The sequence below is a fragment of the Hylaeus volcanicus genome, chromosome 5 (genome assembly GCF_026283585.1).
Source record: "Hylaeus volcanicus isolate JK05 chromosome 5, UHH_iyHylVolc1.0_haploid, whole genome shotgun sequence".
Lineage (NCBI taxonomy): Eukaryota > Metazoa > Arthropoda > Insecta > Hymenoptera > Colletidae > Hylaeus > Hylaeus volcanicus.
The window spans coordinates 16,971,036-16,989,674 of NC_071980.1; the positions used below are offsets into that span (position 1 = coordinate 16,971,036).

An 18,639-nucleotide genomic window follows, 5' to 3' on the forward strand; every position below is an offset into this window, starting at 1 on the left:
CACATAATTCGATTTATTAAGTATGGAAATTAACGTTCTGCCTTTCCAAGGTAAACTTATCTAGAAAACCTACTAATCTTCCCTGAATATCGAAATGTTTTGTGATTCGTTACGATGAAGATTGATACTCGAACGTAGCAAAATGGTCAGTGAATATTTTCATTTAAACATGAGTTATAAATTATTAAACGTAAAAGCACAGAATTAATTTTTACACCTAACAAATGAAGCTACTATTTCTTGTCCATCGTATCACTATTCAAAATCTATATTCAGGCGATTTATACTGTTTAAAAACACACAAAGCCGTGGAAAATTAGTCTCTCGATTTTTTCAGTGCTATCGATACACATTAGAGAAAAAGAAGAAGCGCGTATTTAGAATTGGCGATGGCCCACGCGTGTTGAAAAAATGCTGTTGAACAAAGCCCGTTGTTCCTTCATTGCTCCGTCATAAACATGATCCCGAAGAATGGATCTGCGAAGCACCGAAATTTGCTTATGAATAGCGTATCGACGAATCACACGATTGTTTGGAGAACGTCCTCTCGATTTGCACACGACGCACTCGAAAATTCTAAGCGACAGAAATGACGCGTTGCGCTCGAATTTTCGTTTATTTTTACGCGAAGCTGAAATATATACGATTCTCGATGATATCGAATGATCAGGTGTTAAAAGTGATTATGAAAAGTAAAAGATGAAAAGAGAAAAGTCAAAATATTTTCTTTGCAAATTGTATTATATACAGCACATTTTTCACCCACTGCTACAGTTTTCAAGATACTCGAGGAGCTAATTTGTTAGTTAGAAGGAGTTACATTATCGAATAATTTCTTCGAGTACCGTAGAATCTCACGAACGGTACATTTGCGAGCGCCTAACAAAGCACATAATAAGAGAAGGCAAAGGAAAGAGTTCTCCATAACGTGAGATAGTCGACACAAAGAAAGTTACACCTTGCGATATAGGCCAGTGTTTAACTTTCCCCATTGCTCTGAGCCATTTGCGAACAACAGTCAAAATTTCAAAGTGTATTTTGTATCTCTACACATACAAACGCGCCTCTCTGTTGCGTGAATCTGGATTAACTTAGCACAGAAAAACTTCAGTTTTAATTGCAGAACGAAAATTCAAGTACCTGTCGACATTTTGAAATCGATAGCTGTAATACTTCTTTTAACCAATACTACCGTTTTTAATGATTGGCACACGTTGATAATGGTCATGGGACTTCAGAGACCCACTGGGTTTGAAAATAAAGGTTTAACAACGCCTCAGGATTTTGTAATTTACACACACGTGAAACTTCCGTCTGCGAACGTGGTCTGACTTGTTCAAATCATTTTTGTAAAGAACTACTGGTTCGTTTCTCAAGATTTGAGTACACCAACAAAGACGCTACATGGCTCTTCGACTTCCAATGTACACACGGACTATTCACTCCTTTATGCTAGCTCCCACTGAATGGTTCGTACGTACATACTTCTCCGTGGCGGGATTTTAGCATACCGTGGGCATTTCGCGATTCAATTCAGAAAGCCAGCAATGTTCCGCAAGACGGACACGATTTATGATTCTTCGTGCAATGGATGAGTATTAAAGGTGCGTATACATCTAGAAGAGTCAAAGACGAGCCGAGATAAATAAATTTGTATCTTATTCGTGAAAATTAAATTTAAAACAATGAGAAAATATCTTTCGCAATCTTTGCACTCGCGTACAATCGAGCTGAAATTTGTATAGGGCGAAAAATCAATCTGGGGGATGCGAAAGAAGAAAAAATGGATTTTTGTTATCTTCGTAGGTGTGCATTCCCACCCTCAACGTTTCAATCTGTATAATACGTCGTCCTCGTCGCAATCCGAGCCGCGACGTTTTCGACAGGTCGAGGACTCAAAGAGTGCATTTCACGATTCGTCAATCTTGGTCTCGTCTTTGTCGAGAAGTACGAATCATACGCGAGGCGACGAAGGGACAATCGAGCCTCGCGGCAGCGATTTTTAATTTTCCGCGAAGCGATCTCAAAATCGCAAAGACGAGAAACACAGAGGTGCCAGTGATTCGCTGATGAGTTTTCAAACATTAATTTTACGATGGAAATTTCTACTTAGAGATGGAGAAAAATTATAGTTGAAAAAGCAAATATATCAAAAGTTGATATAGCAAAAATTGAATCGAAAGTAATTTTCTCCTCGATTTCACCGAAGGAGATCCATCTGCCCGATCTATTTTCGTATTTACGAGTTCATGACAAGCAATTTCGTGACATCCATCGCTAATTTCGCGAGGTTAGGCATTCACACTTGAGAAAATATTGTCTTACGATGCGAATGCATCAAGGCGTCCATGTTTAGCCTCGCTAGCGTGAAAATAAGGGGTGGATTAAATTACGATACAAGAGAATGCATCGCCAATTTATGGTCTACATACTGTGTAGATAAAACAACATATTCCACAAAGAAATCGTCTGAGAGACAAACTGAATTGAGTGCCAGGTTATCCGAGTTATGTTGGCATTGTCTTCCATGTAAAATGCATTAGAACAGTAATTACGTCTAAAGCAACAATTATGTCTATGTAGCGTCTACGTCTGATGAGCAATAAGAGAATGAATCATTAATTTGTGAAGATTATTACCGTGTAGTTACGTCTACAGAGGTTTCATCCTGATTTAGATACAGTAGAATGTTATACTTATTAATACTTCACGATTTTCTCAATATTCTTCTACAAGAAACAATTCGAAACAATTTAAAACAATCCAGGGCAAGTTAAATAATGTACAATATTTAATTTGATAAGAAATAGTTCGAGTGTTGCCTGGATACTGTTTGCTAAAAACGTCGTGTTCCATAAAATAGCATTTATATGGACGCGTTTCATCCCCACAAAAAGCATGGAAAACGCGCAACACGCACGACGCCTGAAAAACGAATGGCATATCGATGCGACGCGTATGCAAGTTAAACACATTATGCCGACGTGTGAATGAAACGAGTAAGTTAGTGAAACGCATACGCATAGAAACTTCATTCATGGCCTTCGACGGAAAAAGCATCGCCTCTGTGTCGATTATAATCGCAAAGGAGCCTCGAGGGGATTGGAACACTTGGATCTTTGTCGAACTTTTTCACACCGCGAGAAAGTCGAAAAGTTACACGATGGAAAATATAACATTGTCCCCAACGTTAAAGTTACTCCCATTGTGCGTTTATCCCTGGGTGAGTGCGTGCCCCTCGCAGCGTGGAGACTTTTTCTACCATTGTTAACCTTTTCGTTCTCTCGGCGAGTGAACTGAGATAATTTTTTTATCGAACTAAATCCCAGCTGGTATAGTGCTTTGTAAGAATTTGTCAAATTTGAGATAATTATTCTGGCCTTGATGCAGTCAGTGCTGCAAAACTCCATATATTTATTTTATTAAGAAATTTCAGAGGAAGGAATAATTAACCAACATTCCTACATATTTTTAGAGTAAATTTTGCGTAAATCAATGTTTATTACTTTTAATGTTAACCTTTTATTTCTTTTCTTACTAATTTTATTTTAAATTGCTTGCGGTACGAATACTTTATACATCGACTGTGTTTAATTTATTCAACACTAAGTTTATTGAAATGACGCTTTGGAATGAAATCGATTTACCAGAGTCGAGTAGAAGAAAAATTTGAATATACGTATCCTTATCAAATGGGTCAAAATACCTGTGCTGCGTATATCTAATGTTAATTTCAACTCGATACATTTACTTTCGCAGATGATGAAAAGAGGAAAGCCGAAGCTTTCAAATAGAAAAATGAAAAAGACCTTCTATGATCTACATAGGCGACCAAAGATAGCGATCGACGCGACCCAAATGCTGGGTTGCGGCACGCACAAACTCGCTGGTTAATTTTTGATGGAACAAGCGGAGATTATACGGTGCGCCAATTAAAACCAGTCGTCTATTCAGCAGCACGGAGGGAAGCATGAATGGAATCGAGGAAAGTACAAGCGTGGACGCTCGAAGCGACTGAATAATATCGCGTATTAAAATCACCCCGGACCTAGCCCACGTAGACCAACCCCTCCCGCCCTCCTCGTGCCGTGCGCTACCCGATCGATGCACTTTCTTGACACCCTGTATGTACCGAGAGCCCGAGGCGATGCGTGGGTGGGCGTCTCGCAACCGAGGCGCAGGGACCACGGCGTCTCGACAAAGTCGACTCGAGACTCCGCACGAATTCTTTGCCCAAAAACAATCTCGGCGTTGAGTCAGAGCCGTGTTTGGAAGGTGAAACACGGCCTGTATAGTTACCTAGACTATTTAAACACGGCCGGGTCGTAGACCAGGGACCTAACCCTTTCCGCCTCCCGCAGCGTTCACGACACAGAAATTTCACTACGCTCGCAATTTACTTACGGTGATAATTTTATCTTCAAACAGGAGTGCAGAGGTAGGATTATATCTTCGTATCAACGTTTTTTTTTCTCCTAATCAAACAGGGCAACGAATGTAACAGTGCAGCACTGTACTTTGGATGAGAATAGAAAGTTATGTCATATCATTTGTGTTCAGTTTGTATTAGAATTCATTGATTTTTCTCGATCTGGCATTGAAAATTAGCACACTAGATAGCAACAGGTATTAAGGGTGATTACGTAATTGATTAAAAATAGAAACTTATTAAGAATGTATTTGTTTGAATTTATTGTAAAAGAAACGTCGTTACTTTCTGGCTCCCTAATACTATCAAATGAAAAGTCGATGCAACTCTTTTTATACAAAATTATGGAAAATGTCAGCTTTATAAATTTTATCACTGTGCCATGTCATTGGGAAGTTCAATTATGAATATCAAAAATAACAGTACTTTCTATGTTAGTTTTATGCCTTTTATAAATATGCCACATCATAATTAATTCAATGGCAAGTATTAAAAATAAATGAATACGAGTTACTCCTGAAAATAATAAAACAACCCACAGCACATTTCTTCAAGACTCGAATGTATGAATTAAAAATCACAACAGAAACGTCCCACAAATAAAAAATGACAAATTATTGATCCCGCATCGAGCAACACTTCTCTGTTTGCCTTGATCAAAATAATAAACTGCGAATTTACGATCACCCGGTACGTGCGAGCCGTTTAATTTGCGTATTTCAACGCTGGTTATCATGCAGAACATCCTACTATCCGGAGGCAATACGGGCGTTTCCTAATCAGGATAAAAATATTCTCGAGGAAATTACGACCAATCGCCCATCGTGGTCGTATTCGATAATTAAATTCTCTTAGCGGAAGAACGAAGGAATCCATTCTGGTACCGATCGCCAGAAACGATCGGCTAATCCAAATGACTGATGCTAAGTTACGCGTTATCTTTTATTTGGGCAACGATTCTATTGGCGTTAATATTTATTCGCAACGATCTGCTTTCTTTGGACCCACTGGCTCGAATGAAGCTTGTTACGGGACGACTAATTGACCGATAAATATTTAAAATCGATAAAAACGACAAATTAAAGACGTGCGAAATAGGGAATAGAATAGATTAATTACTTTGTATTAGTCATCACTGGGTTTATTTTGTTGGATTCGAATATTCTCAGATTTAAATTAGTAGAAGTAATTCACTCAAATGTTTACAGAAGTGAAGGTACCTTTGTTTGGTATTTTATACTTTGCACTATACACATGCCTCGATATTATTAGATGCCTTTAGTTGCCTAACTTAACAACATTTTTTTTCAGAAAAAACGATTTACCCATGTTTCCTTTAATTGCTTGTCTATCCAGAATCAATATTTCCATGAAGACGATCCCGAATTAGAGTATCGAAGCGTCAGAATAGACGCTTGATTTAAGGCCTGGAAATTTGTCTTTTTATTGGAAAACAGATGCTCCGCGCAACGCGGAGGATGTATCAAAGGGTGGACGGGAAAAATTGAGAAAACGAAGAATCCGGGATGAATATTCACGAGCACGAAGAGGAAGGGCGGGCGATGGAAGAGAATGCCGTGCAAAATAGCAACGAAGAAGCCAGGGCTGAAACGTTGAGCAAATGAAAGGCTGAAGATGAAGAGAGAAGCGACCGCGAAAGTCCGTCGCGGACGAATAAGACCAAAGTGTGACGAGGTAATGAAGAAGATAAAACTACTGCCTGGGGGTCTTAAAAAAGACGAAGATGCACCGGGTGCATAAATATTCAGGGCTGTGTCGTGCAAAGATGAAGAAACACGAGCGAAGGAGCGAGCCTCGCATGAAGCAGAACGATAGTGAGTCGACGAACCGACGAAATTGAAACTGGTGTAAGGATGGGATCAAAGAACAGAGATAGGACAAAATTTTACTTAAATAAAAAGCGAGGAATAGAAAAACTTTGTTTAGAGATGATTGTATTTGGTGAATTTGAAACTTAATTTCACTTTATATATTAAGTTTTATAATTTTACACATCATAATTTTATAATTTTGTGTATAAAGCTTTTAACTATTCACCAGGGATCAAAGAATTCGAGTGATTAGACTCTTAAATAAATAAGTTACAAAACCATGCAGTATTATTTCCAACAATGTTACAAATAATGACTCAGTGGAAGATAATTTATCGAGGCACAGTGAACTATGCAAGCATACAGCACGTACTTTTCGAACAAGATTATTTAAAAACAATTTCCCTCGGGGAACATGCTCTTTTTTGATTGTATCGCGGTTTCACGTGCCACACTATATACGCGCGAAAGACCTCGAACACTAAACTTTAAAACTTCTTCCGGTTTGCCTAACTGCGACGTACGCGTGGAACGTGAAAGAGGATATTATTCACGTTTCGCAATATGACTTTATCGATCTCCGTTTTCGCGTAAATCGTTTCCTCAAAACAATTGAATGATTACAAAATAATCCGAAGAACCGATACGATTATCTTTTCGCTGTCCATTTATTCAGAAGTTTGCTCGCAAATAAATTTCAAATATGTGGAATTTTTACCTACCACGAATTTACACGATACTGTTTTTATTTAACTGAAATTATGTTTAAACCTCGACCTGGTTTTCACAGGACCTGTACTTATTATTTATTGGTATTTATTAGAAGAGTTAATTGAAACAGAAACTGAACAATAATATTCCGATCTTGCCGAGCTTTTAATACTTTTCTTCAGATCGTTTTCGAAGAACGCGAATATGAATGTCAATCTTGTCACAATATCTGCATTTCTTATCTGCTGAAACTTCTCGATCGTTTCCCAATTTGAAAAAAGCAAATTTTTCGCATACGCCCGCTATCTGTCCGACGATTATCACGACAAACGCTTGTTTAGCTAAGGATAACTTATGTGTATTATTATCGATATGATTCACATAGTCGTGGTTAGGTCGAAACGTGTGTAAACAGATGCACCGTATGCAGATAGACTCGTAAAGGTTTTTAGAACTTTTTCGCCATTCATATTTCGTATGCGCACGCGACAGAAAAAAATGCATAGTCGAACATGGTAAATGGTTCATTGTTCTCGGGAAGAGACAATAACGTGTGGGCCCCGTGGATCGCTTGCTGACGAAATTCGCCGTTTAACAATGGAGTAAAAAATTAAAAACATGGACGCCTCGGAACACGATTGCTGGCCATTTCCATTTTCCGAAAGCATTTTTCCCGTCGCGATACAGTATCGTAATGCCCGTACAAAAATAGAAGCACAAATTTACGTTCGTTTACTGTTTCATATAGCATGCATGCTAATCTAAAAATAATCGAATCCTCCAAAAATGGTATTATTTGATAACATTTAAATGGGAGGTGACTTTTACTCGAGATATCCACTTATGATAAAAGGATTTGTATTATTAATCACCTTCTATCTTTGTACATTTTCCAGCGTGTGTGCTTGTATTTACTCAAGATAAATGATTCAACGAAGAATTTAATCGAATTTTTGTAACTTCACAGACCTAAAAAGTCACGATAACGTTTGGAGGAAATTAAACTATAATTCATTCGTGTATCACTGCAGGTCACTCCAGACTAAATCGTGTTTATACTTATACTTTATACTTCACGAAATCGGTTGGAGTTTGATCCTGTACGCGAATGTTCAACGTTAAATGAAATTATATAATAATTATTTCTTGAAAACTACAGTTCAATGTAACATATGAATATTTTTATGAAATTATGTATATATACCAAGTATCGAATATCTTTAACCGTAAAAAATCATTTCGAAAGGACGAATAATATTCAGGAACGTATCACCATGGTCGATAAATGGCGATATTGATAGCGTTTCGACGGCGACAGCGGCGTGTCAGCGGGAAAGTGGCAAAAACGGAATTACAAGCTCGAACAAATAGAAGAGAGGCGATGAACGAGCGATCCAGAACACCTTGGCGAAAGTGCAAGGTTAAATCGAATAAGATCGTCCTCCTGCACCGAATACTAGACGCAATTGCCCCCCGTTTGTGCGACACGCTTTCTTTATTGCAAAGATGTCAGTGCCACGCAGCGTAACGAAGGTCGTTTGTCAACACGGAGTACTCGTGTAATTTGCAAACCGTGATGTAACCCTTCACGCGTGGTTTGGTGTTCATCAGTTAAATGCACGCGTCAATTAGACAAGGATTTTAATGGTTTCGTACGTGGCCAATTCAGGCAATTATTAGGGACCATTTTAGCCTACGACTACCTTTTCAGAGTTCTATAGAAGTTTTTCATATAAAATTTAAGTTATTGCTTCGTGTAAAAACATATCATAGAGTTTTCCTCCTATGCATTGTTTCCGACGAGTACCAGAACGAATACCGAGGATAAATATAATTTTAAAATACGAGTCTGACACAAACTATGTTGTTGTGCCATCTATTAACACTGTCTTCCGAATGCGACGTATATACACTCGCGATAGTAAAAAATAACCCAAGGCTACCGAACGTCATAAAGTTCGAGTATCTCTACGCAATGTTGTAACTCTTTTGTTCAAAAAACTTTCTTAGATGTACAAGAGTTCCTAAGATAGATGGTGAAACTTTTGAGAGTAGTTTCACCCCTCCAATTACAAAGACATAGTTCACAGTTTTACTGTTAAATAAAATGATTCCAATCAAGCGTCACTTACCTTTAGGTCACACACACAGCGTTCATCCAACGACGTTTGACGCCACTCTTCGACCCTCCTCTCGAACTCACGGGTCCACTGTCGATAAACTTCGAACTCGTCTACGGAAAATCATACGACACCCCGCGCAAAAGACACACGGGGAATCCAGTCGCTTCGCATTCAGTGTCAAATACTTTCGAGCGAATCTCAACTCCTTCGCACTTTGTTTTCAACGTCGCCAGTATCCCAACGACCTAACTTCCACCGAGCCTAATTTCGAACCAGCACGGAACGAGGAAACGCTTTCGTCCCGTCATTCTCGTTTCCTTTCAGCGGAACGTAAACACGCGCGGCAGTTTGAATTAAAGATCAACGATGACACTATCGACAGGTGCGACTACGAGTCGCATTAAACGGGATCGAATCGCTGTTCCTATAGAGTTTACTCGTTTAATTATTCGTCGATGTTTTTCAGTGATAAAAAGAAGAGGCACCGGGAACGGTCACAATGGTAAACCTGTCGAGAGCCACGGGACACACGACCCAGTCAGTCACGGCTCGGCAGTCGGAGTACACTGCAAGCCGAACCGTCGCCGCCACGCGACTCCGAACTCGAAAGCAGAGCCGCGCAAGATGGTCGACGCCGACCTGGCTCTTTCATTGGCTGCGGGATTCTCAGGTACCCTGGCACTGTTATCGTCCCGCGAAACGCGACGCGCTGTTCGGGAGCGCACTGGAAAGTTTGCTGATAACGCGCGCAATGTGCGGGCGCTTTCGACTAGGAATTAGTAGGTTTTTTTATTTTACTTTCGAAGGACGTTGCTGTTATTTGAGTTCTGGGCCTTGTCGCATCAGAAATGGACGACATACTTAAATTTTACTTGTTCAATGATAATTGGGATTTGAAATGCGGAACTGAATTATGTTTCAGAGTAGTGGGACAAAGTTTGTCTAAATTGTTTGATCAATTCAATTAGAAAGTGGCACTTTTCTTTTCTGCCTTTCGAAGGACGCTGATGTTAACTGGCTTTTGGAGCCTCTTGTCAGAGATGAGCGAAATATTTTAATTTTATGCGTTCAATTATTCGTAATTAAAATCTGAATTATAAAATGAAATTATATTTAAGGATAAAATAACAGGAAGCTATCTAACCACCTTGACAAACAAAATATAGAAATGGTAATATGACAAAATAGATATTCTTAACATAAAATGCAAGTATGGTAAACGTATTTTTCTAGAAACATCGAACGTCAAATTATTAGTACTACCTATCAATTTAAAAAAAAAAAAAAAAAAAAAAAACAGAAGCGTCAAACATACGTGTTGCGAGTATCTTATCGAAAAACTAAAACCACTAAGAACGAAACGCCACGAAAAATTCGACGCTGTGATAATTAGCCTCATTATCTACCTGTGTAAACATCGCTGTGTTTCCACATCGCGGTCTAGACCACGTGACATACATTACAATGCTGTTTGTCCTGGTGGATATTTACTATATTCCACTCGAGCCACTTGTTTTTAACACACATCGGTAATTCGAATTGTTGGTTCTCATCTCTTGTTTGAATAATTGCAACACAATTGAAGAAAAATTTCGTTCTCACGTGTCCTTTCTTCTTTCGTCGTCTAACCTTGCAATTTTCTTTAACCTCGTACTGTTTCGAATCCTAATTTTTTGACGGTTCTATACTTATGTTGTAACTCTGGATTACAAAAGAATGAGGGTTAATCCCTCATAATTTGCTCGTCATCTCTGAAAGGTTCATTATTCTAGCGATTCCCTTGTATTAATTAATATGTATTCAACAGGCAAGAAGAAAAATTGTTTCTGAAATATGATACATTTTCTTAGATACTGATTATTTTAATTTTATTTTTAAAACTTAAGTTCCATCGTCCTTGGACTACTAAAAATGACTAGTTAATAAATATTATGTTCATATTATCATGAATTCCGGAATTGAGGTGCATTAGACACATCTGGTAGGAAACGCAAAAGGTTCCGTTCGACACAATGCATGGTCGATTGATTCAAAGAGAGCGTATTGAGAGGAAAACGGAATCTCTAAAGGATCTTAAAATGCAGAGAAAAGAAGCGGCACTCTTAAAAGGTTTTCGTGCCTGTAGGAGAAAACATGAGTTTAGTACTTTGATGTTGCATAGCAATTCATGATTTCCATACACTTGGAGTTGTAAAGGATTTTTAAATTGTAGAAGAAACAATGAATTCTGAAATCATTTGAAGGAATCCCTTTTCTGTCGTATTTGATATTAATTTAAACACTATAAAATGACAACAAAAAGTGCATTCTATCGAAGGCAGAAGATCGAAGATTATAATGGATTTAAATCTATAAGAATTTACAAGTGAACTTACTAGAAAATACAAGTTACGTACTAAGTCTAAAAGTAGTTAACATTTAATTAACATTTTGCATTCTGGTCGACAGCTACACTATCGAACAGGTGCGAGTGTCCTACTTCGATATCCAGTTCTTCATACTGTATCATTCGAACGTGTTGAAAACTAGAACCTCTAATCACATTCGTTTTCTTCAACAAAAAGTTAATCGATACCGTTCGATAGCACTGGACCATATAAACGAATCATATTTATATCACTTGAAACATCCCGTTTATCCTCCAATAAATTCCTGATAAACATAATAAAAATTAAAATTCTCTCTCCTTTTCCTATAAATGAAACTGATCGCGAACCAATATGGTACGCAAATTCTCCTACGTCATCCACGGAATCAGTCGATCAAATTATAGTTCCGCGACCGAGGCGCGTAGAGTTTACGCGTAATTGGCAATTAAGGATTACGAAACGAGAGGAAGCTACGAAATATGACAGAAAGCCGTTTATACGCGCACAAGGCGGCGTCGTTTACTTTGAGCACTCTCTTACATCGAACGGAGACGTCGCGCAATTAAAATCCACTTTATCGCCAATCGACGCCGGATTGAAAATTACATTTTCACCCGGGGGGCAATTAACGATCACGAGAATGAAGGCATCCCCCGGAGTGGCTCGAACCTGGAAGGAACCCAGATAACTGCAAATTTCCGGTAGGCTACGTTCTAAGCGAAATGGACGTACACACAGGCTCGATCACATTCGGTCAGTTTGAATTGTATAGCTCGGAGCCTCGTTCGTTTCCTCTTCACTCTGGGTTCCCTTCGTTCACGCCTTTCCTCAGGGTCCTATCACGCGTACGTGAGTGCCTGCAAGGTCGTTTTATCCCTCGTTCCCTCTTTTTTGACGCATTGTCATGCCATACGCGCGACTATGCAAATTTCCTCGGCCAAACGAGCAAACAGGGAAACGTCTGATACGTCCTTCTGACGAGATAATATAACATCGAGAATTTACTTTTCAGTAGTTAGTTCGTTACGAGCTGGCACTTCCTAGTCGCGATGAGCAATTTATCGCGGTAGATTTCCAAATCCTCTATAATATTGTAATATCATTCATTAGGAACTTAAAACAAATTCTTTTAATAAAGAATCGTAATAACGTTAGACATGATTAGTTTTGTCAACCAAACTCAGGGAATATTCCAGTTCGGACATAGAAAGAAAATAACCAACTCGAAAAGTGGCGTTCAATTTCAAAGTAAAATTTGCTCGATATGCGATAAGAATCTAGAATAATTTTGAATAGACATACGCTGCACGCTACCTGCAGTTTTCCAAACGAATACGAGACCTGAGAAACTTCGAAAATGTTAGTTGCCACGACATCTGAGGATACGAACAATTTTTTTTTTTTTTTAACGGAAGGGAGCTTCTTTGCAATCGTTAGCGCCCGTTTCTGCGAGAGTTATGCGAAGATCGTTACGGAGATTGGGAAAAAAAGAGAACGACTCAGGATATGCGAGTTTACGAACGGGTATACGTGCGTGATACACACCGTAATTTCTAAATGCAAGAACATCCTGTGTTCACACCAGCAACGCAACCTACGCGCGTCAGTCTACTACCTGAACCTACGTAATCTAGGGACTGTAAATATATCAGCTGTTATCGTCGAACGTCGCCGAGAGCTATGTTCCGCGTGTACTGGTTACAACGGCTCCCGTGTTAATATCAAACAGCGAAAATTTATTTCGCGCATCAGCGTTAATTGATGAAAACCCCCTATCAAGGACTGCCGCGTATCGCCTGGGAAACGGTAGCAGTTCTGGCCCTACTGGAAATGCAAATTTCATCATCAATGCGTGTACTCTTTGATTAATTATAACATCATTAAATTTTAAGCACCTAGGACGCGGCTGAACGGATTCATGTCGCGTTTGTAATTCTCGAACAAGCCGATTAAATTGTTATTTAGTGCAATTAGTTCTGCTGGTGAATCTCCGGAACAGCTATTATTTTCAATCTATGATTACATTCCAACGATGCCAAGAGTAAATGTTACTAATAACGCGTGATTACTTCGAAGTAAGTGTTGCCATTTTTCATTTATAAACAGGTAGGAATGGATTGATTTTTTTGTTTAAATTACAGGTAAATGGGACATAAACGGAGGTCTAATTTAAGTTTGAGTAACACCTACGTTCCCACGATGCCAAGAGTGAGTAAATATGACAAACATTATTCTCATAGATTCGACTTGGAGCAAGTGTTACCATTTTCCCTTCACTATAGTTACAAATTTGTTAAATCGTCTCCTTTTGCATTACAAGTAAATAATACATAAACACAGAAGATTTAATTTAAGTTTGAGAAACACCTAGATGCTTACAATGCCAAGAATGATTGAAAATGACAAATTAGGTCCCCTTGAATATTTCTAGTGCCCTTTTACCATTTTCTTTTAAACAGAGCTATGATTCTGTCGTTTCTGGTTTCTCGTTGCATACTGTTACAAACATATAGCATGGAGCAAGAGATCCAATTTAATTTTGGCCAACACCTTCGATACCTTTAATTAACGGAAGACATATAAATTGGCTATTAGGTCTAACAATACATTTGACTTGCAGCAACTGTTTGCCATTTTCGCCACACTCCGGACGCGCGAATTGGCAAGCTCGATCTTCGCTCCGTAATTTGAGGAAAGAAGGTCAGAGAACCATCGATACCTAACCACAGCGACATATCAGCTCGACGAAAGAGCTGACCACGAGATTGTGGTAAATCGAAGGGTGAACTAAAACCAGACAATGGAGCCAGGATATTTATGCACTTGCAGGTACAATGTTCCGGAAGGGAGCTGCAAAAAGTAACACGACAGAATTCAATAAGAAGAAATTGTAAACTATAAGAATTGTGAACTATAAGAAGACTATAAAGAACTATAAAGAACGTCAAACACAATAGAATGAACTCTTCAACTTTTCTTTTATAACTATTCCTTTAAAAAAAGGAATCGAAGGCGTTCAAAGTATTAACGTTCCAGCAATTTCATTCTGGTCCTCTTCAGAAATAATGCACAAAATGTATTAAAAAAACCAATGCGAAACGGCATAAAAGATAATATATAAAAACGTGAATTTATGTATAGAAATATGTGCGGTAGAAAATTGATTAAAATTACGAAGGTTAATTTAATTTTCATGAATTGAAGAGAGCCTAAAAAACAGGACAGATAATAAATATGTTAAACTCTGCTTGGATGAATTTTTTGCGAAAAAAAGTGTCCAAGATATTTCCCATTCATTTCCGCGTAAATATTTGAATACCTATGAAACGAAACACTACTATGGTAGATGCTTTGTTCGTAATTAGAATCCCTTTGACCCTAGCGCAACACGTAACCGTGTATAAATGGCAGAAATTCCTCTGAATCGAGTTGCACACGTCTAAATACAGGGTTAAGTTCCAATCTAGCACGCAACCGGAAGCGCCAGCGCTTCACCAAACAATGCTTTCGAAAAAAGGAACACAACAATAGAAAACAATAACGGCAGACGGTGCGTGCAATATACGCTCACGCAAAGGAAGCTTTGGTCAGTATTACTCTGCTGCTATTCCCATTGTGCCAATTTTCCTCGAAATGTTTTAGATTATTTCTACAAACTCTCCGTTCGTCTACCGAGGATCCCTTCCCTCGCATGATCTCCAATTTTCATTTCCTGCCACACTTCGCATCAGAATCAGATTTTTTGTTCACGAGCTTGATAAATACGATAAATGAATTTCGTTATCGATGAACTGAAAATTCTTTTCAATCCTTTTTGCGACAACGTAGAATTTGCGAATCTATCCTCTCCGAGTAGATCGAAGGCAATGTATTAAATTAATCCGATAAGGTAGTTGGATTGAAACGAAACTATAAATGGCACTTTAAAGAAATGATAAATAATTGCAGACGCCAGATAGTTTCAATCAAGTGATATCAATCAATTTTCTGAACAATCTTCAAAAATAGGAATGATACTAATCTAATCTATCGATTAAAAGTATCTTTCTCTTACGTAAGAACAAATGTATCAATTTTTAAAGTGGAACTTTTTGTCGCTTTCATCGAAATCCAGTTACTTTTCGTATTATGGTCCGCTATTTTGGATTTCTAAATTCCGAGTTCAGATTTGAAATCAACGACCCCGAAAACCTCTGTATACCAAGTTTCACCCAAATCGTTCTAAAGGAAAAATAGATACATTTGTATCTTTTCTAAAGCACATTAAGGAATTTTCCTTTCAGGAAATACTACAATGTTTACTACTACTTCTTGGAATTTCGTAGTACGCATTTCCAGGAATTTATGTAGGTTACAGGATTCACTCATTCATTCTTTTATAATTGTCTATTAAATAGGAAACTTTGTACTGGCGTAGCTCAGCGTGGAGTCGTCGGATTCAGTTCGACCAACACTCACATTGAAGGGCGGAATTTCTACTATCGAATAGATAGTTATTATCACTGTTAGATACTCTTAAACAATTGTTTTATTTATTGCTATACTGACCAGATGATTCTGATTGTAGTTGACATCGTGGTAGTTAATTTGTGATTCCAGGCAATATTAGTATCAAGGGCACTATAGGATCCTAATAAAGAAGACGTTTAAACTAAATACATAAATTGCACAATAATAATGCAAAGTTTAACAAAATCCAAGCAAACGAAGCAAAGAGGTACATGCTTTCCAGGTATTGCTTTTCATGATAAGTTCCTATGATTGCTATCGTCATTGCATATCATCATGCACAAATTATTGTACATTAAAACTAGTGGATTTACATTTCAGATAAATAAACAATAATGGCTTATAACGATAACGTATTTAATGCATTGGTAAATGTAAATGACTAAATGTAAAGAAGTGTAGATAAAAAAGAAAATAAAAATAATCGACCATCGACGAATCTGATCGTGTGTGTGGGATAGAATGACGATGACGTACCGTTATAGACAGAAATTATCATTCCTTCTACCTATAAATATTATCAAGGTGATGGTACAAACTGGTTTTAGGTATTCGGCGGGGGACACAAAACATAGCCGTGGTCCAGCACAGCTGCACGATTAACCGGTTTCTCTGATTACAAGCGACTCGACGTACAGTCAATGACTGTAGCGTAAATACATAATAAAAGCAGAGCTTTTTTTTAAACGATGGTTCGTATACACATTTAATTTAAACTAATTTAAACTTTGTGCATCATTGTTTAATACCTTGTTTTACATATTTTACCAGACCCTACCTATAATGGACCATTTTATTTCAATTCTGATCTTCTATTTTAATATAAATATTTCTCTTGAACCAACCTTTTGTCGAAATACATATCCAAATATTTTATTATTTTTTTTTTAAGGGGTTCACTGATAACGTTAAATATAATGCAAAAATGCTAAATAAAATTTAACTCTGAAGCCACTCATCTCTTGGAGGGGGGAATAAAGAGTTACATGAAATGTCTCATTCAATCTGCACCTCTTTTATGATAATGCAATTGAATAAAAAATCGAAATACGTCAAAATTACGTTTTACAACTCTGGCGCACCGTGAGAGGCGCCACCTACTTACGATGTGGTTTTTAAATAGAATGGAATGGAGTATGAATGCGTCATTGATGATACCATAAATGCATGCGTGTAGGAGAGAACGTAGGGTATTTCATTGTAGTGAAACGTGATCAGCTGTCGGTCACAATTCTACGACATTCTAACTGACTTTTTGTCACTTAGAGCCACTCAGTGCAACGATTAATTAATGTACATACTGCGAATCACTATTTTATCTTAGAATTAAACTATTTAAGCAACTCCTTACACCATGGTAAGCAAAAAACTGATTTTTCTGAATAGAGGTTATGTCAGAATGAATATCTGTAGCTCCCAATAAGGAATGCTAAATATTGCCAATATGTATTATAATCTCAATGGGTTCACAGCTATCTGAATAATTTTTCAATAATACTGTGATGGGTTTTCTGTATAATTTTTTACAATATTCTACAAATTAGCAACCTTTGCTTTCTTAATACAGCAAGATCCAAATGAAGATACACAATGGAATGATATCCTTAGGAGTAAAGGAATTATACCTGAGAAAGAAAAGGAAGTTACAGAAGATGAAATACTGAACATCGTGGAGAATACTGTAAATGAGAAAACTGGGCGTGGTATGTAAACATTTATTTTAATCAGTCCAAGAAAGTGACTCACTTTTATCTATTAACATTTTGACTCAACTGATTTTTGGGTTTCATTACATAGCACCAATTGATTTGGAAAACAAGACATTAGATGAATTAGATGAACTAGAGGACGAAGAAGATGAGAAGGTTCTCTTGGAGTACCGACATAAGAGAATAGCCGAATTAAAGGAATTAGCTAATAAATCTAAATATGGTGAAGTAAAAGAGATATCAGGAAAAGACTATGTTCAGGAAGTAAATAATGCAGGAGAAGATATTTGGGTTGTTCTTCATTTGTATAAACATGGGTATAATACTGATTCATTTGATAAGAACAGAATATAACAGAAGAACATTTTTTTTTATTGTTCCTATTGCTTTCAGTGTACCTCTCTGCACACTTATTAATCAACATTTAGCTTCCTTGGCAAGAAAGTTTCCTACAACAAAGTTCTTAAAAAGCATTTCTGTTACTTGTATTCCCAATTGGCCAGACAGTAATCTTCCTACGATTTTTATCTATCATAATGGAAATATGGTGCAACAAATTATTGGACCCATAGAATTAAGAGGCATGAAATTAACTGAACCAGGTATGCATAATCTATAGTCATTAATCTCTTAATTTTTTGTTTACATCATAAACTGTTTTATTGTCACAGAATTGGAATGGATGTTAGGACAAGAAGGAGCCGTACCAACTAAACTCACAGAAGATCCACGAACAAAAGTTAAAGATGTATTATTCTCTGCGTTAAGGCCTGGCAGTGACAACCAAAATGACAATGATGATTGGTAATTGTATATTTCCTAGGAACTATATACACTAAACGAGCATACGAATATTACAAAGCACAAAGCATTTTATTTATTTTATCACTGTTGTCACATATTATCATTTGTTCAAAGTTTTATTATTACACATAACAATTATGCTACCAAAATAAA

General features: G+C 37.5%; 2 protein-coding genes and 1 long non-coding RNA gene across 4 annotated transcripts in view; 2 read left to right on the forward strand and 1 right to left on the reverse strand.

Annotated features, from left to right (window-relative positions):
* LOC128876566 (uncharacterized) overlaps positions 1–10,773 on the reverse strand; it is a 101,912-nt gene extending 91,139 nt beyond the window's left edge. The window contains exon 1 of one of the 2 annotated variants that reach the window (XM_054123036.1): positions 9,105–10,773. The gene's annotated coding sequence lies outside the window, so the exon portion shown is untranslated. The remainder of the gene's footprint in view (positions 1–9,104) is intronic. The other variant, XM_054123037.1, reaches the window with a different exon arrangement.
* A 1,824-nt stretch (positions 10,774–12,597) lies between these two features.
* On the forward strand, positions 12,598–14,676 carry LOC128876578 (uncharacterized). Its single transcript, XR_008457074.1, has 3 exons — positions 12,598–13,539; positions 13,606–13,672; positions 14,085–14,676. It is a non-coding gene; the product is annotated as an uncharacterized LOC128876578 (long non-coding RNA).
* Positions 14,677–17,137: 2,461 nt separating this feature from the next.
* LOC128876857 (viral IAP-associated factor homolog) lies at positions 17,138–18,565 on the forward strand. The gene is made up of 5 exons (XM_054123607.1): positions 17,138–17,330; positions 17,541–17,676; positions 17,771–17,999; positions 18,076–18,284; positions 18,354–18,565. The coding sequence occupies exons 1-5, from the start codon at positions 17,328–17,330 to the stop codon at positions 18,488–18,490; spliced, it is 714 nt and encodes a 237-aa protein (XP_053979582.1). The 5' UTR covers positions 17,138–17,327; the 3' UTR covers positions 18,491–18,565.
* The last annotated feature ends 74 nt before the right edge of the window (positions 18,566–18,639 follow it).

Bases quoted from the DNA above. Each gene is read 5' to 3' on its own strand.
- LOC128876857 (XM_054123607.1), top strand. The intron at 18,000-18,075 runs GTATAATACTGA...TATTGCTTTCAG, and splicing joins CTTCATTTGTATAAACATGG to TGTACCTCTCTGCACACTTA. The intron at 18,285-18,353 runs GTATGCATAATC...TTATTGTCACAG, and splicing joins CATGAAATTAACTGAACCAG to AATTGGAATGGATGTTAGGA.